The following is a 19,144-nucleotide window of genomic DNA, read 5'->3' as shown; positions in this document are numbered from 1 at the left end:
CGGGCCAGTCTGTGCTAATGCTAACTCAACAATCTGTCTGGATACGAATGTGTACTCGTGAAGCTAATCTCTTCCCAGTCCACTCCTTGCAAACTGGGAGGAGGAAAAGCATCACTAATCTATTATTAGAATCCAAAACGAGAAAGAATTAATGAATTTAAAAAATATATATATACGTATGGCAGAGGAAGGCGATCAAGTGTAAGAGGCGTCAGTCAGAATAAAATAAATGGTTTTGATTAAGGTAGAGATTCCCACATTCTACCTTAATTCACATGCACAATGGGACTCTGTAAAAAGGCACACAATATACGAGTGTGGGAACCAGGAAGAAAATAGCTAGAAACTATTTTAACAGCTCAATAGACTGAACACAAGGAGACAATCGAACATTCATGCAATAATTTAAGATAAAATGTGTTTGTGCCTTCATTAAGAGTTAGAGAAGGAGGATGTGCCATAACAAAATATGCCAAAGCATTTATTCTATAAAATAACCAGTTAAAAGATAATAATTAGTAATTAGGTGGAATAAAAATTTAATGAAATATCAATTAATTCAGCAAGATGATGTTGATAAAACGATTCGTTAAAAAGCCCTATAGGCCAGAACCCTTAATGTTTCCAAAAGAAAACCTCCCCAAAAGTAATGGAATACTAGTGTACTGGAATAGTTCACGTGAGCTTTGTATAGGGCAGACCAGACCATACCTGTATGGCCAATACTGTCCTTGCCAGCGTGGTTCCCCATGGTGGTCGGGATAGGGTCGAGGTAGTCAGTGGGCGCTGGCTCCTCCGTTTGGCTGGTGGAGAGTGAGGAAAAATAGTGGTCCATATGTATTTCAACAATAAAGGCTATTGCGGACATATGTTGTCCTCATATCCACCAAAGGATTGGGCATTTCATTTTGATCAACATGATAACATGTTAATCAATTAGGCCTACCCATGTTGAGAGTGTGGAAAGGGAAATAGCCTACGACATGTCTACACAGAGATGAGATTCCGAGGCGTAGGCTACGATGGAAACAAATAGACAGGCGGTATATCATAACCAGTGAGAAGCAGTAACACGAACGGTATGCTGTGAGGAAGGTAGCCTCCCCATTACACAGAATTTACACTGACAAATCAAGGGGTTAGTTATCCATGTGTCGTCCCCTCTGGCATCCGGTTAGTGTAAAACATGCTAGTTGCTCCAAAAGTTGTTTAGGTTAAGGAGGAAGGCAAAGGACTGCGTTTCGCCCGACGCCTGCAGACTAAAGGACTCGTAGTTATTAGTTCCAGCAGCTTACCTGCCAACCTATCCGCAGTGAGCCTTCCGATGTGGTCAGTGACCGCCCGGCGTCTGACCCCAGACCTCAACGCTCTCCCCCCGTGAGGCTTCAATGGTCGCTAGCTTCACTTGCACACAGACACACACATCAACAAATGTATGTGTGATCATCACCAATCACGCCAGTTACATCAGTTGTCCACTCAGAGCTGAAGAAAAGGAAGCGCACACATGACAGCCTACACGAGCGTCAACTTTTCTATCGCATCACTCCCATCCCAATGCGACAAAAAGGAGACATGACGGTGGAAACAAACCGGCTGCGACGCCGCACCCCTAGATGGAAATATGTGTTGTGTTGGGACGGAGTCAGCAGCACCAAATCTATTCCAGTTATACGCTGTGTGTGTGGGCGATAATGTTTCTCCTTTGTATGCGGCGTGGTGTGGCGGCGGCCGAGCGTGTAGTGATTCCTTGCGACACTAGGCTACGCAGTTGAGACTGAGACGTTCTACTGCGCCCAGCATTCCTTGCATAACTTTCATATTTCGTAACTGGTTCATTCATATTTTAGAACCGGTAAATCCATCATTCTCAAAAACACCATGGCCGATGATTATTTTTTTCAGGACACACACACACACACACACACACACACACACACACACACACACACACACACACACACACACACACACACACACACACACACACACACACACACACACACACACACACACACATTGAACAGCTAATTAACAGCTCGGTCCATTAGGAGAACCAATCCAACACTGTTGATGTGTTTGATGTCTACCCGGTCAACTGCTGAGCGATGCTGCGACCCATGTTGTCCTCTATTACAAGTAAATTGAAGGGGCGTTGCCAGGAGAGCCGGCCCATCCAATATCATCCCACTGCAGACTGGAACGCCCCCTTCATATTCTTCGTCGCCTTTCTCGCTGAACTGTATTAAAATGTCAACGTGTACTACTCCGAAACTATGTAAATAGTGTTGTAAATAAACTTCCAAAGCTTTTCAAATCTTATTTGGAAGATAACTTCACATGGTGGGTCTTTTTACAATTTATTCGTTACCAGCATTCGTAGTGTTGATCAGCAGTGCTATAAGACGTTGACGTCGCGTAGCAACCGAAGACGCTGGGGTTGACAAGTTACCGGACTACTAACCATGCAAGTGAACGGAGCGTTCGACGGCATTGAGAAGACCCGTGTAATAAAGGCCTATAAAATGTCTGTCTATGGCATAGATTTCTCCTCAGATTAGGCCAATAAAGCAATGATAACAAAAACAAATAAAACACAAACGCTCGATCAAAGGCCCGGCCCAAACCGGCGGGCCGGGTCGGGTCAATCAAAACCCTCATTGTTTAACATGAATTGGCTAAACAAATGACCACTGTAGCATATTTAAACACAATTCAAATTGTGCAGAGAATTATTTCCATTGGTCATTCTCAGTGGCGGCTGGCGATCGAACATGTTGGTGGGGCACAGTAACAGGCAGGGGGTCTGAGGTTCCTCCCCCCCCACCATATTTTTTTTTGAATTTGATAGATTTGATTTCCTGTATTCTGGTGCATTTTGGGGATGGCCACTACGTATTTACCTACTTTTCATTCAGATTCATAGCCTAAATCCTGACTTGCAGGGCCTGGACAAGCTTACACTGCATATACAGACCTACTTCATGGCCATTCCACCTACATTGTTGTTATTCTGATATTGAGACAAATCATGATCACTGTCAAGTTCAAAAAGTTCAAAGTTCAAAGTACTTTATTTGTCATTGCCATAAAGACAACGAGACAGTAGAGGCAACCAGACTTACACAGCTAAATAATAATAAATAACAATTAATAAATAGATTCATAAATATCATTCATAAAATAATAATAAAAATAATGAAAGCAATATATCTCCATATCTCCATGTTAAGGTGCATCAAGTATTAGAGTGCAGTCCATGGGGGGCAGGGAGGGCTGGGCCGGGGTTGGGGGGAGATGAAGGGGGGTGGGGAGTGGGGTGGTCAAGCTGTTGAGGAGCCTTATTGCACAGGGATAGAAGCTCTTTGCCATCCTGGAGGTGCGTGCCTTTTTTGATCTGAACCTTTTCCCTGACGGGAGTAACAGGAACAGATGATGGGCAGGATGAGAAGGGTCTGTGAGGATGCGTTTAGAGCGCTGCAGGCAACGGGAGGAGGAGATGGACAAGATGTCGGGCAGCTCTACTCCAATGATCCTTCCCGCTGTTTTAATCAGCCTCTGGATGGCTGCCTGCTCCGCCTTTGTACAGCCGAGTCAGCTGTTCTGTCGGCCCGGTAGACGGTGCGGCCTGCTAGCTGGATAGCTGCGTCTGGTGTGGTGCTGTCTAACCACGTCTCGGTGAAGATCATGCAGCAGCAGCGAGTCAAAGTCCTCTGTGCTGTGAGTCGAAGTCTAATCTCGTCCAGTTTATTCCGTATTGAGCGAACATTGGCTAGGAAGATTGAAGGAAGCGGTGGTTTGGATGGGTTAGCCTTTAGCCGAGCTCGTACACCGGCCCGCTTTCCTCGCTTCTGCTTCCGCTCACAGCGTCTCCTCTGCCGGCCTGTTGAGGCAGAGCTTTCGCTGGCTAATCTGCGGATCTCGGGAGGGATGGATATCTCGCTTGACAGTCGATGTCCTATAGCGTCCATTGTTTGTGAGTCTCAATGTCTACTTCAAATGCAGTTAGAAATATGGGACAGTTGCTTCATTTTGTTTATATGCTACAGGCCGAAAGACTAAATTAATATGCAACTTACTTGCTCCTTTTAAGTATAACATTGCTTGGGGAGACCAATTCCTCCACTGAAAAGGGTGGAAAGTGCTTACAACTCTCTGCTAGGTAGCGATCTATGACACTGTTGTTTTTTATTGGTCGTCATGAAAAATACAAAAGGGGTAACACTGTCGATATTTATCAAATAAAACATAAGGGGTAACACTGCTGTTTTTCTTTGGTCGTCGTGAAAAAAAACACAAGGGGTAACACTGTCGTTTTAATCAAATTAAACATGAGGGGTAACACTTAGTTTTTATCAAATGAAACATAAGGGGTAACACTGTCGTTTTTTATAGGTCGTCATGAAAAAAACAACACTGTCGTTTTTACCAAATGAAACATGAGGGGTGACACTGTCATTTTTCTTCGGTCGTCATGTAAAAAACCATAAGGGGTAGCACTGTTGTCTTTGTCAAATAATTTTTAATTTTTAATCTTTAATTTGAAACATAATGCTATCATGCCTATTGCACTATCATATATAACCACAGACAAATTTAAATTATAAATCTCAGTGGGATGTGGAGAGAGTTTTGAGCTAAACCCCTGGAGACCGGGGTTCAAGTCCGGTTGATGTCCTCAGTTGGAAGACTCTTATCTCTATTTCATGCGAATTATAAAGTCAAGTATAACCATTGTGTTGACTTTATTCGGTGTCTTGATGGTGCATTGATAAGTTCGGAGGTCAATACTCTGCAGCTCAGGTTCGGATCCCTGCAAAATCATCGACAGGGGTACCGCTGTCGTTTTTTATTGGTCAACATGGAAAAAACATGAGGGGTAACTCTGTCGTTTTTTATCGGCCGTCATGAAATAAACATAAGGGGTAATACTGTCGATATTCATCAAATAAAACATAGGGGGTAACACTGTTGTGTTTCTTTGGTCATCATGAGAAAAACCACAAGGGGTAACACTGTTGTTTTTCATTGGTCGTCATGAAAAAAAACATAAGGGGTAACACTGTTGTTTTTGATTGGTCGTCATGAAAAAAAACACAAGGGGCACACTGTTGTTTTTTATTGGTCGTCATGAAGAAAAACATAAGGGGTAACACTGTTGTCTTTGTCAAATAAAATATAAGGGGTAACACTGTCGTTTTTTATCAGTCGTCATGAAAAAACAATAAGGGGTAACACTGTCGTTTTTTATTGGTCGTCATGAAAAAAAACATAAGGGAAATAATAGAAAAACACACATACATTTTAATGTCATGTATATCCTCTTTATTGATGATTGATCATTGTGATTTGGCATCGCCTCAGTGGTGCAGTGGAGTGTACTCTGCCTAACCCACTGGCGACTGCGGCTCAATTTCTGTGGAAAAGACAATATCATTAATTTGAAATGTAATGCCATCATGCCTATTGCACTGTCATATATAACCACAGACATATTTAACTTATAAATCTCAGTGGGAAGTGGAGAGAGCTGTGAGCTAACCCCCTGGAGACCGGGGTTCAAGTCCGGTTGATGTCCTCTGTTGGAAGACTCTTATCTCTATTTCATGCGAATTATAAAGTCAAGTATAACCATTGTGTTGACTTTATTCGGTGTCTTGATGGTGCATTGATAAGTTCGGAGGTTAATTCTCTATACAGCTCAGGTTCGGATCCCTGCAAAATCTTCGACAGGGGTACCGCTGTCGTTTTTTATTGGTCAACATGGAAAAAACATGAGGGGTAACTCTGTCGATTTTTATTGGTCGTAATGAAAAAAAACATAAGGGGTAACACTGTTGTTTTTTATTGGTCGTCGTGAGAAAAACATAAGGGGTAACACTGTTGTTTTTGATTGGTCGTCATGAAAAAAAACACATGGGGTAACACTGTTGTTTTTTATTGGTCGTCATGAAGAAAAACATAAGGGGTAACACTGTTGTCTTTGTCAAATAAAATATAAGGTGTAACATTGTCGTTTTTAATTGGTCGTCATGAAAAAAAACATAAGGGAAATAATAGAAAAACACACATATATTTTAATGTCATGTATATCCTCTTTATTGATGATTGATCATTGTGATTTGGCATCGCCTCAGTGGTGCAGTGGAGTGTACTCTGCCTAACCCACTGGCGACTGCGGCTCAATTTCTGTGGAAAAGACAATATCATTAATTTGAAACGTAATTCTATCATGTCCATTGCATATATTGTCATATATAACCACAGACATATTTAAATTATAAAACTCAGTGGGAATTGGAGAGAGCTGTGAGCTAACCCCCTGGAGACCGGGGTTCAAGTCCGGTTGATGTCCTCTGTTGGAAGACTCATATCTCTATTTCATGTGAATTATAAAGTCAAGCATAACCATTGTGTTGACTTTATTCGGTGTCTTGATGATGCATTGATAGGTTTGGAGGTCGATTTTTATCGGCCGTCATGAAATAAACATAAGGGGTAACACTGTCGATATTCATAAAATAAAACATAGGGGGTAACACTGTTGTTTATTATTGGTCGTCAAGAAAAAAAACATAAGGGGTAACTCTGTCGTTTTTTATCGGCCGTCATGAAATAAACATAAGGGGTAAACCTGTCGATATTGATCAAATAAAACATAGGGGGTAACACTGTTGTTTTTCTTTGGTCGTCGTGAAAAAAAACACAAAGGGTAACACTGTCGTTTTAATCAAATCAAACATGAGGGGTAACACTGTCGTTTTTATCAAATGAAACATAAGGGGTAACACTGTCATTTTTTATCGGTCATCATGAAAAAAACATAAGGGGTAACACTGTCATTTTTATCAAATGAAACATGAGGGCTGACACTGTCATTTTTAGGTTTGGATCCCTGCAAAAACGTCGACAGGGGTACCACTTTCGTTTTTTATTGGTCGTCATGAAAAAAAAACATAAATGAAAAAAAAAAAATGTCTCTGTCAAATAAAATATAAGTGGTAACACTGTTGTTTTTCATCATTCATCATGGGAAAAAAACATAAGGGGTAACACTGTTGTTTTTATCAAATGAAACGTAAAGGGTAACACTGTTGTTTTTTATCTGTCGTCATGAAAAAAAACATAAGGGGTATCACTGTCGTTTTTTATCGGTCGTCATGAAAAAAAACATAAGGGGTAACACTGTCGTTTTTTATCGGTCGTCGTGAAAAAAGACATAAGGGGTAACGCTGTTGTTTTTTATTGGTCATCCTGAAAAAAAGCAAAAGGGGTAACACTGTCGTTTTTTATCGGTCGTCATGAAAAAAAACAAGGGGTAACACTGTTGTTTTTTATTGGTCGTCATGAAAAAAAATAAGGGGTCACACTGTTGTCTTTGTCAAATAAAATATAAGGGGTAACACTGTCGTATTTTATTGGTCGTCATGAAAAAAAACATATTTGAAAATAAATAAATAATTGTCCTTGTCAAATAAAATATAAGGGGTAAGGCCGCGTTCACATCTAGCGTTTTTTGTAATAGGGATAAGTTGAGCCGACCGTTTTTTCAACAAAAAGAAAAGCTGGCAGCGTTTTTGGCCCTAAAAGCGCCGAGAGCGTTTTTTCTATCGCCTAGCAACGAATCCATTCTAGACCCGACGTTACTCGCCTACTACGTATCCAGGCTAAAGCCCATTAGACATGTTGTAGATCTCGACATGTTCTGTAAATAAAAATTTTAATCGCTCCACCGGCACTTTCCCGAGTGATTTGTCTGCCATTGTTTCTTGTTTTGACAGTTGAGAGTTTCCTGTGTGACGAAGTGTCAATGTTCCGCTTGTGATTGGTCAGTTGCCCAAAAGACGCCTGACGTCGGCCGCTTTCTTCCTGAAAGTTGAACTTTTTTCAACGCTCCTTATGGCAGAAAAAAACGCTGGGAGAGGCGTTTAAAAAAGCGGCCGTGACTTTTTCCAGAAACGCTCTGCTCCATAGGAATATAATGTAAAACAAGCGCTGGCAGATTTAAAAAAACGCTAGATGTGAACGCGGCCAAAGTTGAACTTTTTTCAACGCTCCGTATGGCAGAAAAAAACGCTGGGAGAGTCGTTTAAAAAAGCGGCCGTGACATATAAGGGGTATATAAGGGGTAACACTGTTGTTTTTCATCATTCATCATGGGAAAAAAACATAAGGGGTAACACTGTTGTTTTTATCAAATGAAACGTAAAGGGTAACACTGTTGTTTTTTATCTGTCGTCATGAAAAAAAACATAAGGGGTATCACTGTCGTTTTTTATCGGTCGTCATGAAAAAAAACATAAGGGGTAACACTGTCGTTTTTTATCGGTCGTCGTGAAAAAAGACATAAGGGGTAACGCTGTTGTTTTTTATTGGTCATCATGAAAAAAAGCAAAAGGGGTAACACTGTCGTTTTTTATCGGTCGTCATGAAAAAAAACAAGGGGTAACACTGTTGTTTTTTATTGGTCGTCATGAAAAAAAAAGAAGGGGTCACACTGTTGTCTTTGTCAAATAAAATATAAGGGGTAACACTGTCGTATTTTATTGGTCGTCATGAAAAAAAACATATTTGAAAATAAATAAATAATTGTCCTTGTCAAATAAAATATAAGGGGTAAGGCCGCGTTCACATCTAGCGTTTTTTTGTAATAGGGATAAGTTGAGCCGACCGTTTTTTCAACAAAAAGAAAAGCTGGCAGCGTTTTTGGCCCTAAAAGCGCCGAGAGCGTTTTTTCTATCGCCTAGCAACGAATCCATTCTAGACCCGACGTTACTCGCCTACTACGTATCCAGGCTAAAGCCCATTAGACATGTTGTAGATCTCGACATGTTCTGTAAATAAAAATTTTAATCGCTCCACCGGCACTTTCCCGAGTGATTTGTCTGCCATTGTTTCTTGTTTTGACGGTTGAGAGTTTCCTGTGTGACGAAGTGTCAATGTTCCGCTTGTGATTGGTCAGTTGCCCAAAAGACGCCTGACGTCGGCCGCTTTCTTCCTGAAAGTTGAACTTTTTTCAACGCTCCTTATGGCAGAAAAAAACGCTGGGAGAGGCGTTTAAAAAAGCGGCCGTGACTTTTTCCAGAAACGCTCTGCTCCATAGGAATATAATGTAAAACAAGCGCTGGCAGATTTAAAAAAACGCTAGATGTGAACGCGGCCAAAGTTGAACTTTTTTCAACGCTCCGTATGGCAGAAAAAAACGCTGGGAGAGTCGTTTAAAAAAGCGGCCGTGACTTTTTCCAGAAACGCTCTGCTCCATAGGAATATAATGTAAAACAAGCGCTGTCAGATTTAAAAAAACGCTAGATGTGAACGCGGCCTAAAACTGTTGTTTTTCATCAGTCATCATGGAAAAAAAACATAACACTGTCGTTTTTTATCAAATGAAACGTAAAGGGAAAACACTGTATAGAATAGAATAGAATAGAAACACACGCACGCCTGCACGCCCGCACGCACGCACACACACACACACACCAATCAGATGGATCCGACCGGGATTTCCGTTGCGATGGGTTTCCTCCATCAGCGACTTATACAATAAACAAATTATGTAAAACAAAACCCCTCTTTCATTTTAAAATAATAGTATGCAAATATGTTGAATAGGCCTCCATCTTTGTTATACTTTTAAAATGTTCCTATATAGCCTATTTTATAGCTTGCACACTGATATTTTATAACAGGAATGCGAAATGCGAAATGTGAAATGCGAAATGCATCATGGGATATTTAACGGTCCCAAGTCCACACCATGGACATATTGGGCTAGCGGCTAGCCCCACCAGGAAGAAAAATAATCTCAGTTGACTTAAACAGAGAAACACTCTGAGAATGCGCATTTCAAAGTTTCCAGTCCAATGCACATTGCATTGGACTGGGTTAGGGTTAGGGTTAGGGTTCATCGTGTGCTTCATATTCGTGAGCCCCTCTTGCACCTCCCGACGAACTCAGCCGGAAGAAGCAAGCCAGGGTCGACTAAAAATTTAATAAAAGCGCCAAACTTGTTATTTTATAGTACTTTCTGGGGAGATTATTTTTTAAATATATATATATATAAAAAAATATATATTATATTTTTTATATATATTTTTTTTTTTCATTTTCATTTTCTTTTTCTTTTTTCTTGTGAGAGTAGCGACTTACCCCTGATGAGACCGGTTTGGACAGAATGACCAAATGTTTGCATATGGTCATATTCTGACCGGGGACATTTAGAATTGTCGGTCCTCCTCATTTTTTTCCGGTCAATGACCGGTAATAACCGACAACGGAAACTCTGCTATAAACACCGAACCCCTTCTTCTTCCCACGGCTGTCAACTTCCGGAACATTCGCTAGTTAGATTTTCTCAAACAGCAGTTTCAAGTACGGGTAGCATAGAACTAACGTTAGCCAAGTGGGGGCTCCATGATTGCTAAATCTAACAAGAGAGGTAAGGGTTTTCACGGCGCGTCATCAGCGCGTCATCAATCCGGCAGTCGCCATGTTGGAGGTAGGCTACTCGGCAAGGTAAATAAACCGCACGCCAAGGTAAATAAAGCGCACGCCGCAGTAGATCCCGAATATCTTCGTGGAAAATGGTAAATTATTGCCGTGTTCTTGGCTGTACCAATCGCTCAGACCGCGAAAAACATTTGGAGTATTACAGACTGCCAAAAGTTATAACTAATCAAGGAGAACAATGCCATAAGTTGTCAGAGGAAAGGAGGCGCTTGTGGTTAACGAAGCTGAACCAGGATCTACGTGGCAAAAATCTGGACAACGTCCGAATTTGTTCGGCCCATTTCTTGTCAGGTAAGTGACATGTTTTTATGTTGCATTATTGACTTAATATCTGATTAGGATCATATTTAATAGCCTGCTACAGTAGCAACACAGTTCTTAAAATGTAGAGCTACAATGTGCTGTATTTCTCATTGTATTCCAGGTAAAAGGTCTGACCTTTATCAAAAGGATGACCCAGATTGGGTGCCATCTGTCGGAATGACAGGTCAGCAAAGGTCTCCTGAAAAAGCTGGGACATCATCACGCTACAGCCGTCGTGGGAATAGAACCCAGCAGAGACTGAGAGAAGCTGCTGCTGATGCTGCTGCTGGTGCTGGAGTTGCTGCAGAGACTGATGATTCTGAGATTGATGACCCAGCTTTGTTCACCTGTCTGTTGTGCTCTGGTGAACCTTTGCCCATCCTTTGTTGATTTTGACTGAAGCATATTTTTATATGCACTTTGTCAATAAAAAGACTATATAGCCTAAAATTATTTATAAATGGTTGTTAATTTACAGTTTTTGTTAATGTATTGTTGTGGAAGAGAACACATCATAACACTATCATCAGAACACAGATTTATTAAAGGAAAACCACACAGTTATCAGAACAGATAGCTTATAAACTATACAGTACTATAAATTATAGTATATACAGTATACTATAGTGCGAACATAATTTTGTATGTAATTTGAGTTTTACAACTTTTTTTGTCAGTATAGCATTGCAAAATCTCACCAACTTGAAATCAAATGCTAAAAATATTTAAAGAACAGTTTCAAAAAAGGTACACGTTTCTAAATAAATTAAATATTGTTTTAACCAACATTAAAACAAAGTGCCTGAAGTGCGTAACTTCACAACAGTCCACTAAAAAATACAGTTTTGTTTTTTTACTTCAAAGGTTTCTTTCCCTTTTTTGGCTCAAACTTAGGTAGCTTTTGGCACTTTGGGCAATACCATTTTCCCTTTGGTGCAACCTTGACATTAATGCACGAGTAGTGAAACCACTTAATATGACATTTTGCATTGTCACACAAAATCATCTTTCCAAACTCAACCTGGCCACAGAAACACCAGGTTTCTTCTTGGCCACTGGCATCAATCCGGCAGTCGCCATGTTGGAGGTAGGCTACTCGGCAAGGTAAATAAACCGCACGCCAAGGTAAATAAAGCGCACGCCGCAGTAGATCCCGAATATCTTCGTGGAAAATGGTAAATTATTGCCGTGTTTTTGGCTGTACCAATCGCTCAGACCGCGAAAAACATTTGGAGTATTACAGACTGCCAAAAGTTATAACTAATCAAGGAGAACAATGCCATAAGTTGTCAGAGGAAAGGAGGCGCTTGTGGTTAACGAAGCTGAACCAGGATCTACGTGGCAAAAATCTGGACAACGTCCGAATTTGTTCGGCCCATTTCTTGTCAGGTAAGTGACATGTTTTTATGTTGCATTATTGACTTAATATCTGATTAGGATCATATTTAATAGCCTGCTACAGTAGCAACACAGTTCTTAAAATGTAGAGCTACAATGTGCTGTATTTCTCATTGTATTCCAGGTAAAAGGTCTGACCTTTATCAAAAGGATGACCCAGATTGGGTGCCATCTGTCGGAATGACAGGTCAGCAAAGGTCTCCTGAAAAAGCTGGGACATCATCACGCTACAGCCGTCGTGGGAATAGAACCCAGCAGAGACTGAGAGAAGCTGCTGCTGATGCTGCTGCTGGTGCTGGAGTTGCTGCAGAGACTGATGATTCTGAGATTGATGACCCAGCTTTGTTCACCTGTCTGTTGTGCTCTGGTGAACCTTTGCCCATCCATTGTTGATTTTGACTGAAGCATATTTTTATATGCACTTTGTCAATAAAAAGACTATATAGCCTAAAATTATTTATGAATGGTTGTTAATTTACAGTTTTTGTTAATGTATTGTTGTGGAAGAGAACACATCATAACACTATCATCAGAACACAGATTTATTAAAGGAAAACCACACAGTTATCAGAACAGATAGCTTATAAACTATACAGTACTATAAATTATAGTACATACAGTATACTATAGTGCGAACATAATTTTGTATGTAATTTGAGTTTTACAACTTTTTTTGTCAGTATAGCATTGCAAAATCTCACCAACTTGAAATCAAATGCTAAAAATATTTAAAGAACAGTTTCAAAAAAGGTACACGTTTCTAAATAAATTAAATATTGTTTTAACCAACATTAAAACAAAGTGCCTGAAGTGCGTAACTTCACAACAGTCCACTAAAAAATACAGTTTTGTTTTTTTACTTCAAAGGTTTCTTTCCCTTTTTTGGCTCAAACTTAGGTAGCTTTTGGCACTTTGGGCAATACCATTTTCCCTTTGGTGCAACCTTGACATTAATGCACGAGTAGTGAAACCACTTAATATGACATTTTGCATTGTCACACAAAATCATCTTTCCAAACTCAACCTGGCCACAGAAACACCAGGTTTCTTCTTGGCCACTGGCACTTGCAGCACAATCAGAGCCATGTGATTCAGCCGAGGTAGATACTCCAGGTTGCGAGGACACATTGGCCATGGTAGATGAAAGCCTTGTGTAAAACTTGCCAACTAACTCTGGCATAATGGCTGTGTCAAAAATATTCTTGCTTTTCTGGCATATTGTGTCCCAAAACTCTTCATCAAATAAAATGCACTCAACATGCAAATCCTTTTCTGTCCAAACAACTAAATAGGCAGATTCCAGTTTGCACACCCCAAGTTGAGTTTGCACCTGGTAGAAATACTGGTGGTTTCGGTTAAGTGTCAGTTTCCCTTCACTGTCCTTCTCCAAATAGGATACACTGTCCAACATGTCACTTTTCACACAGAATGGACATTTCACTTCAATTACACTGACACCACAACAATCACAAGAAACAAGGCCATCGGGAGAAGCACCCAAGAATGGCACACTTGGATTTATGAAAAAACCTGTGTCGTGTACTTTAACATTTTCATGAGATTCCTTATGTACATCTATAAACATATCACGTGCAAATTTCTCATGATTACATCCCCAGGTAGTGGCTTTTGATGTGAATCTGTATGACTCAGGATAGCATACACTTTTGATTAAGCTCTGAGCTGGCTGTTTTGGATCAGTGCAACATGCAGTTTTCATTTTAGATGCTGTGATTCGACCAGCGCGAAATCTAAACCACAGTTTAGAGGAAGCTTGATCCCTTGTAGCGGCCTCAACTGCCTTTGCTTGCTCCTCTGAAACAGAAATTTCAACATCTTTGCATGTGGACAATAGCTCACTATAGTCCATGTGAACTGCTTCGTCTTTTCGCAATTCCGTCAACACAAGAGGTAAATTTTCTCCAATTGATTTTGGAACAAAACTGTCAGAGTAAGGCTCAATCAGGGACAAAATAGCAGACTTTGATCCAGTCGCGCTAAGAGCACTGAATAATGATGACAGTTCATCACTGGTTGGCTGTTGCGGTTTCCCAACTGTAACAGTAGAAGAAGTGGAAGTATCACTTGGGTCCTCAAGTGGCTGTCCAAGAGCAGCACATTTCATCCTGCCAGCTCTTTTACTTGAGACCTCTTGGTTACAGTGAAGTCAATCTTCCGGCATTCCCTGTATTCCACCTTAGACAGTGCAGTAGGTAACAGCAAATACGCCTTCTCTTGCGTCACTGTCTTTGAGTCCCTCAACTTCACTGTTTCTTCTATGAGAAACAATAATGCAGCAACATGTGTGCACGTCTCTCCGAGGCCAGCCATACACGTGCAGTGGGCTCCAAGTATCCGACCAGACTTCTCAGCGATTATCCAGGGTTCCAGGGGTGTTTCTTGGATTGATTGAGAATGGAGAACCTGAATAAAAGACATGACAACCAAATAAGTAAGAATAACAAAATAGTTTCTCACCGTTTCACTTTAAAAAAATGAATAACAGTTAGGCTTATCTGCATCACTTGTTCACAATGTGGCCACACAGGCCCCCAGAGGTTATAAACTCTGATAGTGATAAATGCACTATAAATAAAGTTGATAGTGTACAGTGTACATAGCAATCTAGACTGTGGTCTGTGGACTGCATATCAAACTGGGGGTCCTTGAAATGAAAAACGGTTGAGAATCACCTGGCTACACCTTGGGTATTGCAATGATATCATACAGTTATGGTTAGGTTGATTAAAGACATTATTGCATTACTTACTTTGGCCTTCGCAACACATCTGTCGTCGATGACTTGGTATTGAATCTCCCTCACCCATCCACACACCATCTGGTTATAGGCCTCCAAACTTTTGTACGCTTTAAGGTCTTCCGCTGTGTATGGGCTTGGCGAGAAAACCAGGTAGTTGACGATGTCAGGATAACAAACAGACGGAAGACTCTCCGGGTCGTCATTGATCCAAGACGAGGGAGCCAACTCGTAGGGATCTGCACCACCAATCAAATCTAACTTCCTCAAATATCGTGCTTTTTCGCCCGGTCCAAGTCCTTCCCTGTATGCCTTTGCATCTATAACGCCTTTTGACGAGCTTTTCTTGGGTTTATGACCTTTATCCATCGCAGCGTTTTCGTTTATCCAGCGCAGAGTTTACATGCATTACAGCGCAGTGTTTACATCGAGTGCCTCCAACATGGCTGCGCATCCGGGTTACTGCCCAAGACGTGACGTCGGTGAAAACGATAGTTATGTTATTATAACCAGAGCCCGTCTACGAAGAGCCTGGGCACTCCCTATACGCCCCATTGTACCGATTTTGGTTGTAGTTCCATGAGACATCCACTGGGGGTGATCGCGGGCGAGTCCAGATTGAATGGGAGTCTATGGGGCTAAACGGCTAATTATGCCTCTTTCACCTGCTTGTCGTTGAAATATCGCAAATTTTATTGTAGATTCCGCAAGTTCAATATAGATTATGGTTCAAAAGTCAAATGAGTGAGTACTTATGTCCTTTCGATTTCTTACAGTTTGGGCCGTTGTTGGCCATACACGCTAGCATTCTGCTAATGAATGCTGATTGGTCAGGGACGGACTTGCGACTGATTACGACCAGAGACCCCTCTTACGGCATCTGAAGCTGAAGTGCAATCAGAAACGTGTTAAAGGCCCACTATGCAACTTTTTTAGCCAAAATTACATTAAGTATGCAGGTTGAGAGTTATGCTGATGGTTCTGCATCCATTTCTGGGTTGATTGGTGGGTGTGTCATTTACCCATGTCGCCTCTCCAGTGAAAAAGCGCATATGCAACTTGATCTGTTCGGACCGACACAATCCGGATGTGACGCAGCGGAAGTATCCTCGAAAATGTAGTCAGATTGTAGTTTCGAAAATGCTTTACGGCAGAGACACACACCCAAACATGGCACCGGCTAGATATAAACAGCCAGTTGCGAGGCAATTGTTGTCCGAGGTAGGAAACCCAAACGCCGCCGTGTTTGGGTGCATGATAGAGTTTAGATCGGGTTAGATTAAATAATCTCGGATATAAATAACGATCTCATCTCATCGTCATCCGTTTATCCGGGGTCGGGTCGCGGGGGGAGCAGCTCAAGCAGGGGGCTCCAGACTTCCCTTTCCCGGGCCACATTGACCAGCTCTGACGGGGGGATCCCGAGGCGTTCCCAGGCCAGTGTTGAGATATAATCTCTCCACCTAGTCCTGGGTCTTCCCCGAGGTCTCCTCCCCAATGGACGTGCCTGAAACACCTCCAAAGGGAGGCGCCCAGTAGGCATCCTTGCCAGATGCCCGAACCACCACAGCTGACTCCTTTCTAAGTAAAGGAGCAGCGGCTCTAATCCGAGTTCCTCACGGATTACTGAGCTTCTCACCCTATCCCGAGACGCCAGCCACCCTTCTGAGAAAACTCATCTCGGCCGCTTTTACCCGCGATCTCGTCCTTTCGGTCATCACCCAACCCTCATGACCATAGGTGAGGATAGGAACGAAGATCGACCGGTAGATCGAGAGCTTTGCCTTGCGGCTCAGCTCTCTTTTCGTAACAACGGTGCGGTAAAGCGAACGCAATACCGCCCCCGCTGCTCTGATTCTCCGGCCAATCTCACGCTCCATAGTACCCTCACTCACGAACAAGACCCCGAGGTACTTGAACTCCTTCACTTGGGCTAAGGACTCATAAATAACGATAATCGGGTTAAATAACTTCACATGGTGTGTCTGGTGTGTTTCCAGCATTCGTAGTGTTGATCAGCAGAGAAATAGTCCGCCAAGACGTTGAGGTTGCTTAGCAGCCAGAGACTCTGTCCATGCAAGTGAACGGAGCGTTCACTCTTCGTCATAACTATCAAACCAAACATCCTTCACATTCACCGAGCGAACATTCTGAAAGTAAAATGCACATTTCTCGCTAAAAATGTTTCCATAAACGCATTTAATGGCGTAACTATGTTACTATTTCCACCCAGAAAAAAGAAAGATGTCGGCCGTATGCTTCTGTGCAAGGGTCACTACTATGGTCACTACAGTAACGAATTGCTTTACGGCACAGACCCACAAACACGGAACCGGCTCGATATAAACACAAGTAACTAATGGATTGTTATATTCATCATAGATCAGCCGACTAAAAAGAGACAGAGAAACCCAATGTCGGAGGAACAGAAGAAGAGAAAAGGGAGACAGACCGACAGAGAGGCCAGACACGAGTAAACGTTGGGCAAGCTTTTCAGGAATAGCGTGAACTGAAAGAAAAAGAAGACTGCAAATCAGACGCCGACTCGGCCGTGTTGCTTTTGAAATTGAAAGTACCCTTGGGTGAACTTTGTCTGCGTAATATTCTTGATTCTGATAGTCTCTGTACACATGTGTTTGCTCAACCATTTTTTTGAGCCCTGTAAAAATTGTTTTCTCGACCGTTTTGTTGTGAGCCCCGTTTGTTTCTAGCTTGCTTGGTTGCAACCATATAAACACCTTTGTTTCCATGGGTGTTTTGCTGTTCGTCTGTCTCGTCCCCCAGATACAGACTGAATCCCCGAATCCAGGTTCTTGTTTATTTCGATTATTATGTTGGCCAAACCTCTTACACTGATTGTTCTGTTCAACCTAAGATAAAATAATTATAACCTAGGGTATAAATTCTCCCCGTCAACTATAAAAAATGATGGATTTATGTTTATTGCAATGCAAATACACCATTTTAAAAATGTATAACCTTGCCTACACTTTATGAACATCTATTTCGGACATGGCTCCGCGCATTCGCCGGCTTCTTTGAAAACAAATGCACATGGCCCGCGTAGAAGAGCATGGGGAAGGGACGTCAACGAGTTGTTACGACAGTGTTGTGAAATATCTACTACGAAGCTGTAGGGGGCGCTGTGTAGAGAAATGTGCGTGCCAAAATCAAGAAAACAGCCAAGGAATGCCCGAAGTTGCATAGTGGGCCTTTAACTCAATTTTTGAGTACTGTATTTATATTTTCCTGCAGGTCCTTTTATTTTTTAGATAGTATGTATGGTGAAAGTACATGGGCATGAATGGAATTTCTTCCATTTCTTGTGTTCAATGTGTTATGTACATGGTAGGTAGGCTACGGTATGACCACCTTAAATAATAGTCAATATCCCGCTCAATATCATTTAATCTGTCATTGTCTATTTTTCGAAAATAAAGATAGTTTACAAAAGAAATGCCTCGTAAATGTGCAATGATAAACTGCACTTACAGTGGAAACGGATTGTCCGTCTTTTCGTTTACCAAGGACAGAAAAAGGTAACGTTCTTGCTTGCTCCTGTATGAATGGTCCTAGGCTACCTGAGGCTTCACCTGGTAAGGAAAGTTCCGCTGGAGCCCGGGTAATATCGCACATGGCTTATTCAAGTTGCGCGCTAGACATTCTCTAAAGTGTCGAGACTCAAGCACTTAACTTACCTTAACCGATTGTTCCATACAAATGGTTAGTTAACGATTTAACAACTTCAACATCTGCTATTACAGTCGTTATTTTTTTGTAGGACTTGGGCTAATGACCTTGCACAGAGGGAAAACCATCTACACCACTTGTCATTGATTTCTATGCATTCACTGATCTTTACAGATGGGTTTGTTTTAAGCCATTGAATATACCGTAATTGCTCTGCCATGCAACACATTATAAGATACACATGTTTGTTAAATGAGAAATATGGTCTGGGTCACATTGAAACAGTAACAGTTGTATAACAGTAATTATACAAACATTATACCAACATTGCAACAGGCAAGTTTATTCAAACATCACACTAACAAGAACACAATAAGAACAGTAACTAATAAAAAAAAAAGAGAAATGATTTAACAACACTGAACATACTGAACAGAGGCAGGGGAAAAGGACAGAGGAAGAAGACTTGTCCGTTGTCACAGCATC

The 19,144-nt window shown here is 41.5% G+C and overlaps 2 protein-coding genes and 1 long non-coding RNA gene across 10 annotated transcripts in view; 1 reads left to right on the top strand and 2 right to left on the bottom strand.

Moving 5' to 3' along the window:
* Nucleotides 1–19,144, bottom strand: part of LOC115533898 (cytospin-A) — a 36,389-nt gene that overhangs the window by 6,000 nt on the left and 11,245 nt on the right. For 2 of the 7 annotated variants that reach the window (XM_030344385.1, XM_030344386.1), the window contains exon 1: nt 712–1,182. In XM_030344385.1, coding sequence (XP_030200245.1) covers nt 712–868 — 157 coding nt within the window. In that variant the 5' untranslated portion in view covers nt 869–1,182. Of the gene's footprint in view, nt 1–711; nt 1,183–1,295; nt 1,876–19,144 lie in introns of those variants that run through there. The other 5 variants (XM_030344390.1, XM_030344389.1, XM_030344388.1 and 2 more) reach the window with 5 other exon arrangements.
* LOC115533900 (uncharacterized) lies at nt 11,338–15,436 on the bottom strand. 2 transcript variants are annotated; one of them, XM_030344391.1, is made up of 3 exons: nt 14,981–15,436; nt 13,251–14,634; nt 11,338–11,849 (listed from the first exon to the last, which is right to left on the bottom strand). In XM_030344391.1, the coding sequence occupies exons 2-3, from the start codon at nt 14,333–14,335 to the stop codon at nt 11,666–11,668; spliced, it is 1,269 nt and encodes a 422-aa protein (XP_030200251.1). In that variant the 5' UTR covers nt 14,336–14,634; nt 14,981–15,436; the 3' UTR covers nt 11,338–11,665. The 2 variants fall into 2 exon arrangements, with proteins under 2 accessions (XP_030200251.1, XP_030200252.1); XM_030344392.1 differs by lacking the exon at nt 11,338–11,849 and having other exon boundaries at nt 13,677–14,634.
* On the top strand, nt 11,912–12,658 carry LOC115533907 (uncharacterized). The gene is made up of 2 exons (XR_003974259.1): nt 11,912–12,201; nt 12,335–12,658. It is a non-coding gene; the product is annotated as an uncharacterized LOC115533907 (long non-coding RNA).

Source organism: Gadus morhua, chromosome 21, assembly GCF_902167405.1.
Source record: "Gadus morhua chromosome 21, gadMor3.0, whole genome shotgun sequence".
Taxonomy (NCBI): Eukaryota; Metazoa; Chordata; class Actinopteri; order Gadiformes; family Gadidae; genus Gadus; species Gadus morhua.
Note: the sequence above shows the minus strand (reverse complement) of the source record. Positions and strands in the feature narration are given on the sequence as shown.

Coding starts and splice junctions, on each gene's coding strand:
- LOC115533900 (XM_030344391.1), bottom strand. CDS start 14,335: ATGAAATGTGCTGCTCTTGGACAGCCACTTGAGGACCCAAGTGATACT. Junction 11,850..13,250: donor AGTGGCCAAGAAGAAACCTG/GTGTTTCTGTGG, acceptor AGAAGAAACCTG/GTGTTTCTGTGGCCAGGTTG.